The 17,500-nt window shown below is 35.5% G+C and overlaps 1 protein-coding gene across 2 annotated transcripts in view; it reads right to left on the reverse strand.

Moving 5' to 3' along the window:
* LOC133646945 (voltage-dependent calcium channel subunit alpha-2/delta-4-like) overlaps nucleotides 1-17,500 on the reverse strand; it is an 83,827-nt gene that overhangs the window by 34,133 nt on the left and 32,194 nt on the right. For both annotated transcript variants that reach the window (XM_062042898.1, XM_062042897.1), the window contains exons 13-29: nucleotides 15,285-15,374; nucleotides 15,079-15,192; nucleotides 14,779-14,991; nucleotides 14,652-14,669; nucleotides 11,443-11,520; nucleotides 10,250-10,330; nucleotides 10,112-10,186; nucleotides 9,960-10,046; nucleotides 9,817-9,888; nucleotides 5,924-5,985; nucleotides 5,711-5,778; nucleotides 5,595-5,640; nucleotides 2,535-2,632; nucleotides 2,373-2,463; nucleotides 2,206-2,298; nucleotides 2,001-2,122; nucleotides 1,870-1,938 (exon numbers count right to left, since the gene is read on the reverse strand). In XM_062042898.1, coding sequence (XP_061898882.1) covers nucleotides 1,870-1,938; nucleotides 2,001-2,122; nucleotides 2,206-2,298; nucleotides 2,373-2,463; nucleotides 2,535-2,632; nucleotides 5,595-5,640; nucleotides 5,711-5,778; nucleotides 5,924-5,985; nucleotides 9,817-9,888; nucleotides 9,960-10,046; nucleotides 10,112-10,186; nucleotides 10,250-10,330; nucleotides 11,443-11,520; nucleotides 14,652-14,669; nucleotides 14,779-14,991; nucleotides 15,079-15,192; nucleotides 15,285-15,374 — 1,477 coding nt within the window. The remainder of the gene's footprint in view (nucleotides 1-1,869; nucleotides 1,939-2,000; nucleotides 2,123-2,205; nucleotides 2,299-2,372; nucleotides 2,464-2,534; nucleotides 2,633-5,594; nucleotides 5,641-5,710; nucleotides 5,779-5,923; nucleotides 5,986-9,816; nucleotides 9,889-9,959; nucleotides 10,047-10,111; nucleotides 10,187-10,249; nucleotides 10,331-11,442; nucleotides 11,521-14,651; nucleotides 14,670-14,778; nucleotides 14,992-15,078; nucleotides 15,193-15,284; nucleotides 15,375-17,500) is intronic.

Genomic DNA, 17,500 nt, shown 5'->3' on the forward strand with positions numbered 1-17,500 from the left:
TGCTGGTATGATATTGGAAATCTGATATCATTGTAGAAGGCTTGATCATTTGAAATAGTCAAACAGAGAAAAAGGTAGGTACAAAAAACACTAACCTATTTATTATTCACCTTCTGGAATGGACTTATACTGTCTTTAAGTTGAAGTGAAGTGGTAATTGTTTTTTGGGGGGACATCTAGTGGTCACAATAATTAATCTCATGACATAGTAGGTGGAGTGATGCGGACACGTTTGTTACTGGATACAATTTTAATACGGTGCTGCCTTGGATACTTTGTATGTGTCATAAATATTGTTTATATTTAAAAATGTCATGATGATTCCAGGGCGCGGCACCGCTGCTGCCCACTGCTCCCCTCACCTCCCAGGGGGTGATCAAGGGGATGGGTCAAATGCAGAGGACAAATTTCACCACACCTTGTGTGTGTGTGACAATCATTGGTACTTTAACTTAACTTAACTTAATTTAGACTGCAATGTTGTTTAATTAAGGACACAAATTACGGATGGATAGCTTGCGCTAATCCGATAATTGTTATTTTGCCCGTATCGGATCGATATCGGATTTCAATATCATACCGGGACACCGCTAGTTATTACCATCAAATTTAAGCTTTTTCTCATTACAATATGTCTTTTTCATTGTTACTTTTTTTGACTTTATTTCAACCATATGCTGCCACACTTTAGACCGCTGGCCTAGTTTAGTTTTTAGGTAAATGACTGATTGTCTGTATTTATTGCTTTTTTTGTATATTTACTTTCATTGCTTATTGTTTATTTGAGTTTGTAGAAGAGTGCTTCTAAATAAAATGAATTATTATTATAATAGAATCAAATGCAGCTGCACATAGGTTCAAGAAAACAACAATTACATAAGTAATTAAATAGTGACAAATTCAAAACCTGAAATAAATAAATATTGAAATAATAAGAAATTAAATAATTTAATTATGTAATAATTAAATAGTGAAATAAATAAAACATGAAATAATTTAATAATAAAATAATTAAAACATGAAAAAATTAAATTATGTAATAATTAAATAGTGAAATAATTAAAACATGAAATCATTTAATAGTAAAACAATTAAAACATGAAAAAATGTAATTATGTAATAATTAAATAGTGAAATAATTAAAACATGTAATAATTATACATATGTTGTAATAAATAAGTAATTAAATGGTGAAATATTTAAAACATTAAATAATTCAATGAAATAATTAACCAAGTAATTAAATAGTGAAATAACAAAAACAGGAAATAATTAAATTGTGAAATAATTGAAACATAAAATAATTAAATTATGTAATACTTAAATTATTAATTAAATAGTAAAACAATTAAAACATGAAATATTTAAATTATGTAATAATCAAATAAGTAATTAAATAGTAAAATAATCACAACATGGAATAATAAAATTGTGAAATAATTAAGTAATTTTTTGTATACTATTTATTTAGGATTTTAAATTTTACAACAACACATACACAGCAATATTGAAATGTTGGCAATGTAAAGGCCCACAAAACACCACACAAAACAGTGGGAAGGAAACAAACAAGACAATAAATAAGTATTTTTGTATAGAATTAATTGCATTGTTAAATAAATATAATTACGTATAAATAAAATTAATGAATTAATTGTATTTAATTTAAATTGTAATTAATTAATGGCGCATTTAAGTATTGATTTAAAGATTGATTTATTTCATCGTGTCCCATTAGGCCCTGTCCACATGTCATGTGAGAAGCACACCTCAAACGCTCGTCATGAATATGGACTTTGTTAATAAACTATTTGTGAAACATAATTTTTCATGTCTGTCCTGTGTCGTTTAAACAAAAGTTCAACTGACCTCCGGCGATGGCGGTCTTCCCTTGTGCTGACACGGTTACGGCGGTAGTGGCGATCGCGTACTTCACGCCTAAGGACGACAACAACAGCGCTTCACACAACGACAACAACAACAACAAACACTGAAAGGACCTTTGTCGTTGATGGGGTAGTAGAAGAAAGTTCCGGGACGGAATTCCACGGCGAGCCGGTACCACAGCGGGAAATGATCGACGGTGAACAGGTTGTTCTTATCCGCGGGGGTCAGGAACTTTCTACACGGTGGGACAGACACGCGTGTGTTAGGTGTCTCGCCAATCATTGAATGATGTCACATGATCACAAGAAGTGCTGGTACTTGGCCACTCGCGTCTCCACGCCGGCGTATCTCATGATCCTCATCAGGCCGGAGCGAGTGCCCAGGAAGGCGGTCTCAATGCCAGGCTCCACCCTGCCCACACAAATTTTCTTGTGAAGGACATACCGCTGAGTGGGACCACGTGTCCACAAGGTGCTGGCTCCCACCTGTCGCTGAGCGCCAGGGCGTTCCAGTAGGCCTCCATGGGCGCCGTCACCACGGCGTCGAATAGGGTCTGCTGCAGCAGCACCTCGTCGCCTAGGCGACACAGAGGCGGGGTCATCAAACAAGCGCTACGACACACAACGGCGACGCATCGACGGTCTTACACTCCAGGTCCGGCTCCTTCCCCAGCAGGTAGCGGATGGCGGCCTGCAGCTGAGAGTACTTGCGGTGCGCGGGGTCAACGTCCGTCTCGCAGTAAGTCCTGAAAAAATTAAACATAATAAATAAATAGCCACACAATATACTTTCTTGGCATAAGAAATATGTTGTATAATAAATTTGTTCTGGCGACTTAAAAATAACCATATTTTTCAGACTACAAGCGCACTTAAAATCCTTTTATTTTCCCAAAAATCTGATTAATTATTAATTAATTAATTACCGACCCGTAGATGACAGTCACACATAAGAGATACGTGTGGACTGCAGGTTGACGCCCCCGTTCAATTAAATGACGCTACAAGTACAGGTTCAGTCTTATAATATTGGGAGAGTAAAGTTGTTTTACAAGAATTGTGTCACAATATTTGAAGAAAAAAACATGTTAAGGAATTTATTTTTATTTTTAAAAAAAAACATTTTTTACGTGATCAAAATAAAATTTATTGTGAAAAAAGTCCATTATTTGTTGGAAAAAAAGTTGCATTATTGTAAGAAAAATTTGTCATATAATTATTTTTAAGAATATTCTGAGAGAATAAGACACAATTATGTCATAGTGTTTGGTTGTTGTTGGGTTGTGGGTTTTTTTTACAGAAAAAAAAATCGTGATATTGTAAGAAAATTTGACATTGTACAGGAATAATGTCAGAATATTTTGACATAAAAAAAAAAAAAAACGATTTTAGAAGAAAAAAAATGCCATTTTACATAATTAAAGTCACATGCATTGCGCAAAGGTCTTTTTTTGAGAAAACTCCAAATTGTGAGAACAAACTAATTATACAAGAATTGTGTAAAAATATTTGAAGAACAAAATATTTTAAGAAATTTTTTAATTATTGTTAAGAACATTTTTTCAAAATGCCATTTTACATGAATAATGTCAAATATATTGTGAAAAAAGTCATTTCTTTTTTTTTTTTTAGAAAATAAGTGACAATCTTGTGCGAAAAAGTTGCCATACAAGAATCATTAGGAATATTCTGAGAACAAAAGATATAAGACAAAATTGTGCAACTTTAGAAAAGTATTTTTTTATGAAAAAGTTATGAATGGTAAATTGGTTATACTTGTATAGCGCTTTTCTACCTTCAAGGTACTCAAAGCGCTTTGACAGTATTTCCACATTCACCCATTCACACACACATTCACACACTGATGGCGGGAGCTGCCATGCAAGGCGCTAACCAGCAGCCATCAGGAGCAAGGGTGAAGTGTCTTGCCCAAGGACACAACGGACGTGACTAGGATGGTAGAAGGTGGGGATTGAACCCCAGTAACCAGCAACCCTCCGATTGCTCTCACGGCCACTCTACCAACTTCGCCACGCCGCCCCACAAGTTAGTAGTATTATGAGAAAAAAGTTAAACATTTAGAAGGAAAAAGTATGCAATTTTACAATCAAATTTATTGTGAAAAAAGTCATTGTCCAAACATTTATGTCTGACTATACTGAGAAAACAAATTAAGATTTTAGAAAAAAAGTATGCAATTTTACAGGATTAAAGTCAAATGTATAGTGAACATTTTTTAGTTTTTTTTAGAAAAACAGTATTTTGAGAAAAAAGTTATTTTACAAAAATTGTGTCAAAATATTTTAAGAAAAATATGCAATTTTATAGGATTAACATCAAATGTATTGTGATAAAAGTCAATTATGTTTTAGAAAAAAAAGTTTCAATATTGTGAGAAAAAATTGTCACAAAATAATTTTTAAGAATATTCTGAGAGAATAAAACAAAATCATGTCATTGTACAATAATCAGTCAAATATATTATGAAAAAAGTATTTTCTTTTTAGAAAAAAGTAATATTTTAAGAACAAGTTGTCATTGTACAAAATGTATGTATTTTGAGGGGAAAATAGATTTTAGAAAAAAAAGTATGCCATTTTAGAGTATTAAAATCAAATACATTGTGATTTTTATTTTATTTTTAAACAATATTGTGCGAAGAAAATTATTTTACAAGAATTGTGTCAAATTAATTTAAGAAAAAAATATTTTAAGAACAATGTTGATATCTGTTAAGAAAAAAATATTCCATTTTACATGATTAAAGTCAAATATATTATGAAAAATTTATTTTTTAATTTTTAGAAAATAGGTAGCAATATTGTGAGAAAACGTTGTCATACAAGAACCTTTAGGAATATTCCGAGAAGAAGAAATTAAAAGACAAAGTTATGCAATTTTACAAGATTAAAGTCAAATATTTTATGAAAAAGTTGTCATTGTACAAGAATTATGTGGGAATATTTTGGGCAAATCAGGTTACAAATTTAGAAGAAAATAGTATGCAATTGTATAGAATCAAAGTCAAATATATTGTGAAAAAATATATTTTTTTAGAAAAACGCAAAATTGTGAGAAGAAATATTTATTACGTCAAATATATTATGAAACAAGTATTCTTACTAATACTGTAAGAAAAAGTTGTCATTGTACAAAAAATGATGTTGAAATAATTTGAGGAAAAAAATTAAGATTTTTGAAAAAAAATTAGGCCATTTTTCAGGAAGTCAAATATATTGTGAAAAACTATTTGTTTTAGAAAACGCGATATCGTGAGAACAAAGTTATTTTACAAGAATTGTGTAAAATATTTTAAGAAAAAAGTAGGCCATTTTGCATGATTAAAGTCAAATATATTGTAAAAAAAAAAAAAAGTCATATTTGTTCAGAAAATAAGTTGCGATCTTGAGAGAAAAAGTTGTCATACAAGAACTTTTAGACTATTCTGGGGGGGGGGGGGAATACAAGACAAAATTATGTAAATTTACAAGAATAAAGTTGAATATATTATGAAAAAAATAAGTATTTTTTTTCTAAAAATGTGTAATATTTTGAGAAAAAAAAGTTGTCATTATGCAGTAAAAAAGGTTTATCCCCCTCTGGTCTAACCTGTCCAGGATACCATTTCTAATACACTATTGTGTCTCCTCTGAGTCATCTTTAAGTCGGTGAACAACACTATGACATGGAGCGGGAATGCAGTCGTACCATTCAGAGGCGATGCTGAGGTCTGGCGACGTCAGGTCATGAAGCCCTGGAGACCAAAGACACCAACAAGTTCAATGAGTCACGTTCTCCACAAGAGGAGATGATGACAATTGCACCTTCTTCCACCGACACGTTGCCCACGAACATTAACTTGCCGTGACCTCGGGTCAGCACCATGCCGAAGCTGCAAAGACACATGACAACTACAACACTTGTTGCCCTCTGGTGGCCTTGTGGATTCAGCACATTACAAAGTCTCACCATCTTCAGTGGTGAAATGTGTGGAAAACAAACGTCTAGATGTTGGCAAACAGGAAGAAGCTTCTTACCTGAAAGGTGTTTCGTCAACGTTGGTGTAGAAATATTCATTGATGAGGAACATAGGCCTTTTCTGTGTGGGGGTACATGTTGGCGTAGTCAATAGCCAGAACAGACAAACTGATTGCTTTAAAGCAGGGGTGTCCAAAGTGCGGCCTGCGGGCCATTTGTGGCCTGCAGATCATTTTTTAACAGCATGTGGCACATTCTAAATGACTATTAAAAAATATAAGGGGGAATAAAAGAGCAAACAGGTGAAGAGTAACGAGAAAAAGTAGCAAAAATGACTAATAACACAAAAACACATTAAACAAATAAATATATGAAAACAAAAAACTGATAGATCTGAAGTTGATCTAGAGATTTAAATGTTGGAAGTAAAAAATAAAAGTATGACTAATTTTTAACACTTTTACAAGTCAATCCCTAAGAATTGGAGTGGGATATTTTTCTTCTATAAGTGTTATTGCTCAAAACAAAGAAGGAAATAAAATCACTGTCACGAATTATTGACTTTAATTTTTTCACGTCAAATATTCCACTTTGAAATATTTTTGGGTGAAAATATTGCATATTTTGTGTGTTAAAAAAAATAGTTTTCTTTGACACAAAAAGATTTGAAGTTGATCTAGAGATTCAAGTGCTGAAAAAAGACAACTTTTATTAAATTTTTGTTTTTTTATTGCTCAAAAAATAATAATGAATCAATGTTGTTATGAATTAAACTCCTTCAGTGTTCCTTCAAGTTTTTTGAGAGATTTAAGTGCTGAAAAAAAGACTTAATTGTCAACACTTTTATTAGATGGATCCCCCTCAATATTTTTTTTTTTTTTACATTGTTCAAAAAATAATGAATTCAAATCAATGTTGTTATGAATTCAAGACTTCAATTCCTTCACATCAAATATTCCACTTTAAAAAAAATTTGGGGAAAATATTGCATATTTTGTTTTCCTTGACAATAAAATGGAATAAAACAAATAAAAATATTGATCTGAAGGTGATCTACATATTTAAGTGCTGAAAAAAAGACTTCATTTTTAACACTCTTATTAGATGAAACCCCAAACATTGCATTTTTTTTTTTGCTCCAAAAATAATGAATCAATGTTATGAATTCAAGGCTTGAAATTCCTTCACATCAAATATTCCACTTGAAATATTTTTTGGGGAAAATATTGCATATTTTGTGTTTGCCATAAAAAAAACTGACAAAAAATGGAATAAAACAAATAAAAAATAGATCTGAAGTTGATCTACATATTTAAGTGCTGAAAAAAATGACATAACTTTTAACACTTATTAAATGAATCAAATTATTTATTGAGTTTATTTTATTTTTAAGTATAACAAATATAATCGGTCAAAAATATTAAATGTTTAAATAAGGATTACAGTTTTTATTTTTATTTTAGGCAAATTGATGAATTTTAAATAATTTCTGTTACAGACCAATAACAATGTAAATAAAGTTAATCTTTGTTGTAAGTTGATCTTTATTTCTTTTTTGTTTTCTTTAAAGCAGCACTAAGTAACTTTTCAAGCTTCATAAAATATTTTCATAACTTTTGGGATGGTACATGGACTTACAACTAGTTGAATAACACCTCTGTGGTGGCCTAAGGGGGTCTGTATAGCTTTTACTGCCACACAAAAAACTACAAATGTGCTGACTCGCTTCATGCCATACATCACTCCCCCTTTCCCCAGTCGTTAAAAAGACGGAAGTCGATGCAAACGCCTATGTGCCGCCAGAAAAATCAAAGAAGAAGAACGCTGACGTGCAATTACTGCTATCATGGCAGAAGCTCCAAAACAACCAAAGAAACGAAAAGTTTTGTCTGAGTGGACAAAAAAAGAAAGTGGAAATTACCCGGACAAAAGGACAGTCAAGGATCAACATTGTCCCGGCTTTCACTCGCTGACGTGACCTCAAGATGAGGGATTTCAGACCGATGCTGCCTTGGCTCGGTTCCTGCTAAACTAGGAAGTGACTTGCGATGCTCAAATCAAAATGATAATGCTAATAATGGCTATCGGAAATTTGCGTGCCAGAAATAACTAGCCACCAGCCTGACAGTTCTACACTACTTCCTTTGAAAAAACTCTCTTCACGGTCTTTCTTTGATTGGGACCTGCATCTGCCCGATACATTCTTAGTAGTAGCGTCCTGTTTGTAGCGCAATCCAAGATCATTTCTTGATAGTGTCTGCTATTTAACATCAGTATAGCCATTAAATACATAGTATTTATGCCAATATTACAGTAGACATCATGTCAGTTTGACGCCTACATGTTCTAGTCCCCCTGGGACAAAACACTACCGCCTTGGTCCACTGGCGCTGCCAAAATCAACCAAAACTGAAAGTTCTAAAGTGGGGCTTTAATGTTAATAAGGATACAATGTTATGCAGAGGTGTACTTATAACAGTTTTATAGACAAGTCACTTTATAGTCACTGGGGGGTGAAGCTAGAACCAATAGAGTGTTTTGATTGGTGGACAGTGAATGGTCACTTCTTTGTTGAATGCGGCTAACAAATCATGGCGCAAGTTGTCCAGTAGGAGGCAGAAGAGACTTTCAGGTCACATGGAGACGGACTCTGACTCATCAGCGTTTCCATTTGACTTGAAATGTCTCCAAGTTGTCATTGTACAAAATATTATGTCGACCTAATTTGAGGGAAAAAAATAAGATTTTAGAAAAAAAATATGCCATTTTACAGGGTTAAAGTGAAATATGTTGTAAAAAAAAGTATTTTTTTTATTTCTATTTTTTAGAAAAACGCAATATTGTGAGAACAAAGTTGTTTTACAAGAATTGTGTAGAACATTTTTAGTTTTTGTTAGGAAAAGTAGGCCATTTTACATGATTAAAGTCAAATATATTGTAAAAAAAAAACAAGTCATGTTTTTTTTTTTTTTTAAATTATACAATAACCTTTATGAATATTCTGAGGGAAAAAAATACAAGACAAAATTATATAATTTTACAAGATTAAAGTGTTGTTAGCAACAGCATTGTTAAGCTTTGCCAGGCTGAGAATTATTAACCGTGTAGTTACAGGTCCATGGTTTAATAGTATTGTTGATCTTCTGTCTATCCTTCCAGTCAGGGATTTATTTATTTTGTTTCCATCTGCATTTGAGCCAGATGCTATCACGTTAGCTCAGTAGCTAAAGAGCTTCGCCAATGTATTGTCGTGGAGATAAAAGTCACTGTGAATGTCCATTTCGCGTTCTCGACTCTCATTTTCAAGAGGATATAGTATCCGAGGTGGTTTAAAATACAAATCCGTGATCCACAATAGAAAAAGGAGAGAGTGTGGAATCCAATGAGCCCTTGTACCTAAGTTACGGTCAGAGCGAAAAAAGATATGTCTTGCACTGCATTCTAGTCCGTCACTCTAACGTTCCTCATCCACTAATCTTTCATCCTCGCTCAAATTAATGGGGTAATCGTCGCTTTCTCGGTCCGAATCGCTCTAGCTGCATTGAAAACAATAGGAAAATATGAGGAGGCGAACAACTGACTACGTCACGCTACTTCCGGTAGGGGCAAGGCTTTTTTTTATCAGAGACCAAAAGTTGCGAACTTTATCGTCGTCGTTCTATACTAAATCCTTTCAGCAAAAATATGGCAATATCGCAAAATGATTAAGTATGACACATAGAATGGATCTGCTATCCCCGTTTAAATAAAAAAAAAATCATTTCAGTAGGCCTTTAAAGTCAAATATATAATGAAGGAAAAAGAAAGTAAATAAGGAAAAATCCCATTAGCATATTAACATCTTTGTAAGACACTTTCAGGTCACATGGAGACTTGACATTTGACTTGAATTGTCTCCATGTTGTTTATTTTGTGTGTTCAGTGACATCACTAAGACCGGTGCACGTCTCACCCCATTGTCCACGGACGATCTGACATTCAGACCCAGATTTCCCGTCTCGCCCCTCACCATGGCGGTCCTCAGCTGGACGGGACATGAGACAAAGTGTGAGTGGGCAACGTGGGGACATGAGTCATGCTGTCCGGGGACGCTACCATCTCCTCCGTGTCCTCCCACTCCACCTCGGACAGGTCCACACTGTTGTAGTTGGGCTTGGGCTTCAGCTTCTTCCCATCTCTGTACTGCGGGGGGAGGAGAGGCATACTTCGACTTCCTGTCCCACCACTTCGAACAGGCGTGAACTCACCAGAGGTCGGAGGTCAGGGTGGGCCAGGATGTAGCCGTTGTTGGTGATGAGGAAGGTGTACCCGTGAGCTCCCAGCTGAAGACCAAGGACATGAGGATGATGATCTTGTCATGGAGCACAAAGACAGAAGACACTGACCATGTATCTGGGGGCCAGCTTCATCACCTCCATTAGGGGGATATCCGAGCCCACCACGCCCAGAAGGATCCCATGGGACAGCTGAAGAGAAAGGTAGGGACAAATAACTGGGATTCATAGTAACCTCAGTTTTTATATGTCCCGGATCTAGTAGGGTTTGCTTTTGGCGAAAATCTTCAAGAAAAATACATCCCGATTTTTATACATTGTCTCGGTTTTTAGTGCCATTAAACCAATTATTTTTGTCATGTTCCTTCTCTCAATTGAATTACTACTAAATATTTGACAATATTTGTCTGTCTATACCACACATTCTTTATATTGTTCAAGGAATATTTGCCCTCCGTTTGCCAGACTATAAGAACGTTTTGGATTTGGCCTTCCTTCTGCAAGAAGATGACAAACACAATGAATGCAGCCTGGGTTATTTTTCCGTGCACTCTCACAACACTTACAGTGCAGCCGGAAAGTGTTCACAGCGCTTCAATTTTTCCACATTTTGCTACAATATTGTTCCAAAAGTGCAATTTCCTTTAACCTCTTAAGGCCCAAGCTGTTTGTTTACATGCTTTTTTTTTATTTCTCTTTGCTATTTGGGCTTATTGGACTCTGATTATAATAAAAACTAAGAATCATCTTTTGATATGAATTACTTAGTCCATAAGTACACAAACGTGTACTTCATGTTTAGTGACATGCTAATTCTTATTTTTACACTTTTTTTCCAAATTCCATTGTATGTTATACTCTTCTGACACCACCAGATGGCAGTATAAGTGTCCACATAAGCGGCCATAAGACCCCAATTCAGTAGTGTACACAATTTTGGAAATAAGAGCTAAAAGGTGCTGTCCACGCATGTGGCCACTAAGCTTTTGCGCGTTAAGACTCCATGGAAGTCAGGGCAGTGAAACGAGGCGGCAGCAGCCCGGGGAAAATTGAATAATGCCTGCCTGGCGAGGTCATGGAGCTCTGCGCTTGGACACAATGACCTCTGGCTTGTTTTTCTGCAGCTGTGAAAGGGCATGATTTGATTTTCAAATCTTAATATCGCAGAAGACCAAATTAATTTAATATTGGCAGCTAAATTTGTGATTGTGATTACAATTTGATTCTTTGTGCAACCCTAGTCAGAAAACTGATGTCCACAGAAGCAAACCGCTACCGAGCATTGCTACAAACAAGCAACTGACCGTCTCCTTCTTCTTGCTGAAGACGGGCATGGCCACCGACGTCATCAACAGGAGACTCTGAGCTTTGGTGTTGAAGAGCTGACACGCACAAAACAAACAAGCTTCGCATCACACAGAGCAGCTTCACTTGAAGGACGGGAAGTTGAAATTTTGTGTACATCACAGGTGTCAAACTCAAGACCCGGGGACCAGATCTGGCCCGCCACATTTTATATGGCCTGCGAAAGTCTGAAAATAACAGGCGTCAATAAAGTACCTTATATTTTATTACTAAACAAATTTGTTAGGGCAGGGTGTATCCAAACTACGGCTCCCCGACGTCTTCAAATTGGCCCACTAGACGTCATAAGTTTAATAAGGAATCTTGCCCGCGGGGAGATTGCATTCATTTTAACAGTCTGACATGTTTGATGCTGCTTTTTGTCGCCATCTAGTGGACAATTACATTTTTCAAAACAATTACCTTTCATGCTCTGAGATGATCCCTTACTTATGCAACCTAATGCAAACAACCTTCCCTAGTCATGGTGCAAACAAACAAAAATCCAACTAATACAAAATGTCAACAGACATTGTCACTGAACTTTATGGATTTTATATGAAAAACCGTCCAATCACTATGAAAAATTCAGAAGGACACCCATTTAAATCCATGACAAGGCATGATGGGGAAAAATAAACAAAAACACTCTCCACACTTATCAATGTTAAGCGCATTTTAGCTGCTTGTTACTACCTCTAATTGATTACAAAATGGTCAGAAGGTCATCACGGAAAACAAACAAGGTAGGGAGTCGAACTTTCACATACTCTTAATATCTTATTATATATCTATTATATTAATATAGCATATGTATATAAATATAAATATATATACAGTATATATATCAGTCGGCTTTCGGGCCTAGACCCAATTTTTTTTAGCCCAATGCACCCCTGCGGTAGGGATGTGAATCTTTGGGCTCAACACGATTTGATTTGATTCTTGGGGATAACGATTCCATTCTCGATTCAAAATCCTTAATCTTTTAAAAACTTTGGGGGTTAGTTGAATGATTGACTACATTACTTCATAAAATAGATAAACAGCTATGATAAATGTCTATATTACTTAAAGAAAACTGGTTTTGTTTAATAGAATTCTACCCAAACATATATTAAAGTGGCTGGACAGGACAGGTAAAAACAAAAAAAAAGATTTAAAAAAAGTTTTTTTTGTTTTTTTTAATGGATTAAGAATTGCTACAAATAAGAATCACTATTCATTTGAATTTTTTTTTTTTTTGGACAACCGTAGTATTAGTTTTTTCCTTTTTGACAAAAAACATGTATTGCATACTTTTACTAAACTTTAATAGTATCCAATATTGCAATAAATATTACTTAATAATATTTTCCAAACAAATGTCAAAATAAAATAAATACCTAAATATCTGCTTGTTTTATGATTTCAAAGCAAATAATTCATCAAATTGTACACTGTAAAAATGACAATAGATTTTACAGTAAAATGTATGGTGTTTTTTCTTGCAGCACTTAAATTTAATAAACTAACACTGTATTTTTACGGTTAAATATTGTTGACTGAACTGCCAGTTTTTTTAATCGTAAAATCTACGGTTGTTTTTACGGTGTATTAGTGTCAGTGGAAAAACGGTACCATGTTTCTTTACGGTAAAAAACTGGCAGCTCAGTCGCCAGAATTGGGAAAAAAACAGTGGTACTGTGTTTCCATTTACAGCTGGGGTCATTTGCGGCCTTCGGCTATTTTTTTAATGGTCTGCGGCACATTCAATGCATACTATTAAAAATAACAGAACAAAAAAAAACAAAGAAGTGGAATAAAAAAGCAAACAGATGAAATGTAAGAAGAAAAAGTTGCAATGTTGAATCTAATAAAACAAAACTGCTACGCAGGCTGTTTTTTTTTTACTTTAAAACCGTCATTACTCAAAAAATAATAATAATAAATCAAAATAAATGTTATGAATTATTTACATAGTTAAGGCTTCAATTACTTCACATCAAATATTCTACTTTAAGACATATTTTGGGGAAAATATTACATAATTTGTGAGCTTGTTGTTTAAAAAAATAAGTTTTCTTTGACAAAAAGGGCATAAAACAAATAAAAAAACTGTTGTATAATCGACAAATAGATCTGAAGTTAAACTAGAGACTTAAGTGTTGAAATAAAAAAATAAAAAAGTATTCACTTTTTCTAAATCATTTGTGGGATTTTTTTTAAAACTGTCATTGCACAAAAAATTGTAATGAATAAAAATCAATAATATAATGAATTATTGATCTATTTAAGGCTCTAATTACTTCACTTTAAATATAACACTAACAATTTTTTAAAATATCGCATAATTTGTGTTTCACCATAAAAACAGGGTTCTCTTTGACAAAAAGGTCATGAAACATAAAAAAAAAAAATTCTAGTGACATATAGATATCAAGTTGATCTACAAATTAAAGTCTTGAATATTAATGATTAAAAACAAACAATTACTTATTTTTTTAAAAATTTTGGGGTCTCCGAGACTAAACTTGAGGGTAGCCCTGAAGGCTAAAAAAATCTATGTCTCGTATGGGTTTTGAAAATGAAAAATATCAAAATGGCCCCCGCATGTTTTGATTTTTCAGTGTGCGGCCCTCGGTGGAAAAGGTTTTGACACCCCTGATTTACAGTAATGTTTTACAAAACACCGTAAATAATACAGTAAACGCTGGTGATTAAGCTGCCATGTTTTTACCGTTAAAAAACTGTGGTACTGTTTTTCCATTTACAGCAATATGTTATAAAAAAAACCCTGTATATTTTACAGTAAAATTCTGGTGACTAAAATGTCCTTTTTTTATTTTTCAAAAACAGTGTTTTTTCACTAATATGTTGTAAAAAATACTATATTTTATAGTAAAATTCTGGGGACAGTTGCAAAGTTTTACTGTAAAATCGACAGATTTATTTTTATTTTTTGAAAATATATATAAAAATTAAATGCATAGGCAAAGTCATATAATATTGGCTGCTACAAGCGGCCCTCTGATGCGATGTGGCCCTCAGTGAAAATGAGTTTGACACCCCCGATGACAAAGAACTTTGGTAGATGTTTGATTGCTTTGGTCTTGATTGATGACAACATTAAAATGAGGAATGAAGGACTACAAATGTTGAGAAGAAGCCATCTTTTTTTTTTTTTTACCTCCTTGGTGTTGGGAAGCTGGTGGGGTGATGCGGGGATCATGGCAGGATGAAGACGTGAAGTGGAAGAAGAAGATGATGATGAAGATGGAGGAAAAATGGCGTACTGTCACTTTAAGAGTGCTCACCACAGTGTCCATGTAGGCCTCCGTCCAGATGATGTCGTGGTCGTGGTTGATGACCATGGGCCGACTGAGCACGTGCAGATACTCCATGACGTTCTCCTGCACGTCGGCCAGCGTGGAGATGTGCGTGTAGTAGCCTTTGTTGTTGCAGGCGATCCACTTTGTGTTCTGGGCGAACGTCATCTCTCGGCCGATCAAGTAGGTGAAGACTCGCACCTGAGGAGACACACGCAGCTGCTGAGGAGCAACATCGGACATGGCGCCGACAAGAGTAAGGACGGGAAGTTGGTAAGGAGTGTCCACCCTGCGCTCGGGCCAGTTGAATTCCTCGAAGACGGACTCAAAGTCCTCCATGGCGCCGTCTGTGATCAACATGATGGCCTGGTTGCACATGCTGCCTAGACCGTTGGCCCGTGCCTGCACACACACACACACACACACACACACGCACACACACTTTGAACAACAAAGAGGAGGAGCTTGACCTCTGACCTGAGAGACACGCCCACCTCGTTGAGGATCTTGAAGGACTCCTTCATGGCGTTCTTGAGCTTTGCTTCGCCTTTCACGTGCAGCTCGTCCACCAACATCTTGAAGTGCTGACGGACACGGAGAGACGTTGTCATAGGAACATGCACGATTTACACTTTTTTCCCCCTCGATGGCTCCCATGACGAAGTGATGATAACCATAGAGCAGGACATGCTGCTCAGTTCATCGTAAGAATAATGAATTTAGACTTCATGTTAAACATCAACCAATATGTTTTTTTCAGGGCCGATACCGAAACTGATTATTGGTAGTAGATATTTGGAGCCAATATTCACTTGCAGCAAAATTTATTTAAACATGAATAGTATGACAGTAAACATCTGGACAAGGTGGTTCGGGCATCTAGATAGATAGATAGATAGATATTACTTTATTGGTTCCTTCAGGAGAGTTCCCTCAGGAAAATTTAAATTCCAGCAGCAGTGTACAGAATTGAGATCGAATTTAAAAAGTAAAAAGTAAATAAATCTGGTCAGGATGCCACCCGAATGCCTCCCTAGGGAGGTGTTTCGGGCACGTCCGACCGGTAGGAGGCCACGGGGAAGACCCAGGACACGTTGGGAAGACTATCTCTCCCGGCTGGCCTGGGAACGCCTCGGGATCCCCCGGGAGGAGCTGGACGAAGTGGCTGTGGAGAGGGAAGACTTCCCTGCTTAGGTTGCTGCCCCCGCGACCCGACCTCGGATAAGCGGAAGAAGATGGCTGGATGGATGGATCTGGACAAGGCTTTAAATGTTTTTTTAACAATTTTTTTTAGGAAAGATGGGACCAGTAGTGACATCCCAGCAGGCACAAGAAATTGATAAAACGTTGATTGTCCTTTAAAACTGACTTTGAAATAATTGTTGTATTTGTATTTGTAAATTGAGACAACGTTGATGTCTAACGTTGGATCCACGTTGTGGGTTGGGAAATTACCAAATTTCAATGGTCAAATCAACGTAGGAACCTGACATTAAATACATGTAAATGAATACACATGAATATGTTTTTAAACAATTGTTTTTGTTGTTTAACTTTTGTAGCTGTATGTAGAAATGGCTGGTTGCATTAGCTCTGCTCTTTTAATGTCTTTAATGTCCTTTGTGTTCTTTGATGTGTGATGTTTCCCTTTTACACACATGCTTATGTGTGCCATGGCTATGAGGTTTTTTCTCTCCTTGGCCTCAGTCTGGACCCCCTGTCCAGGGGCCCAGGCTTGGACAAAATGTTTTCTTCTTCTCAAAATACAATGGTCAAATCACTGTCAAAACCCAACATTGCTTAAATGTAGTCAAAAAGTACCGTATATTACCAAATAAACGCCCTTGGGCAAATAACCGGCCATGTCCTAACAGCCGCCCGGGGTCTAACCCCATTTTGTGAATTAACCGCCTCTTCCTAATAGCCGCCCATGGGCTGTTATTTGCATAATTTAGATTAAAATGCTACTGGGGTTGCGTTTGCTGCAGTATTATTGTTTTGATGGTTTTATAAAGTACTTAGTACCATCATTTTATTTTTCCTGTATGCTGCTTTATTTAAAACTTGGAGTACTGTAGGCTTTTATTTTATTTAAGTGACAGTATTATTGTTCTGTTTTGATGGTGGGTTTTATACTTGAGTACTTGGTACCATAATTAAATTTTTCCCGGTAGACTGCTTTATTTAAAAAGTATATTTATTTTTAGTATTGGCATTCTATTTGACAATTGTTGCACTACTGCTATGTTGAAGCCTTGTTGATCTCTTGTCTTTTGATAGCCTACCTCATGTTGATCTCTTGTTTTTTTGTTTGTATGTTTACAATAGCTTTTACATTTAAAGTTTTTTGTACGAAAAAAAAATACTGGACAGTAACCATTGTAACCAAATAATGGCCTGGTGCAGGCTGGTGCAAAAATAAATAAAAGCCTTGTGCAAATAACCGCCTGCTTCTTTTAAACGCCTGCCTCCAAAATCGATTTTGTGAAATAAACGCCCGGGCTACTATTTGGTAATATACGGTATGTTGTTTCAACGTTGTATTTGTGTTGTAGAATATTGAATACCAATAAAATCAAGAGTGTTAATATTTGAGTGGACGCTGGGCCCCTCTGTAGTGGAAAAGTTGGGCCCCGAGGTCAAAAAGGTTGAGAACCCCTGAATTATACAATATATAATGTAGGTCATTTTTTGGCAGGGCTGATTATCG

Source organism: Entelurus aequoreus, linkage group LG03 (assembly GCF_033978785.1).
Source record: "Entelurus aequoreus isolate RoL-2023_Sb linkage group LG03, RoL_Eaeq_v1.1, whole genome shotgun sequence".
NCBI lineage: Eukaryota > Metazoa > Chordata > Actinopteri > Syngnathiformes > Syngnathidae > Entelurus > Entelurus aequoreus.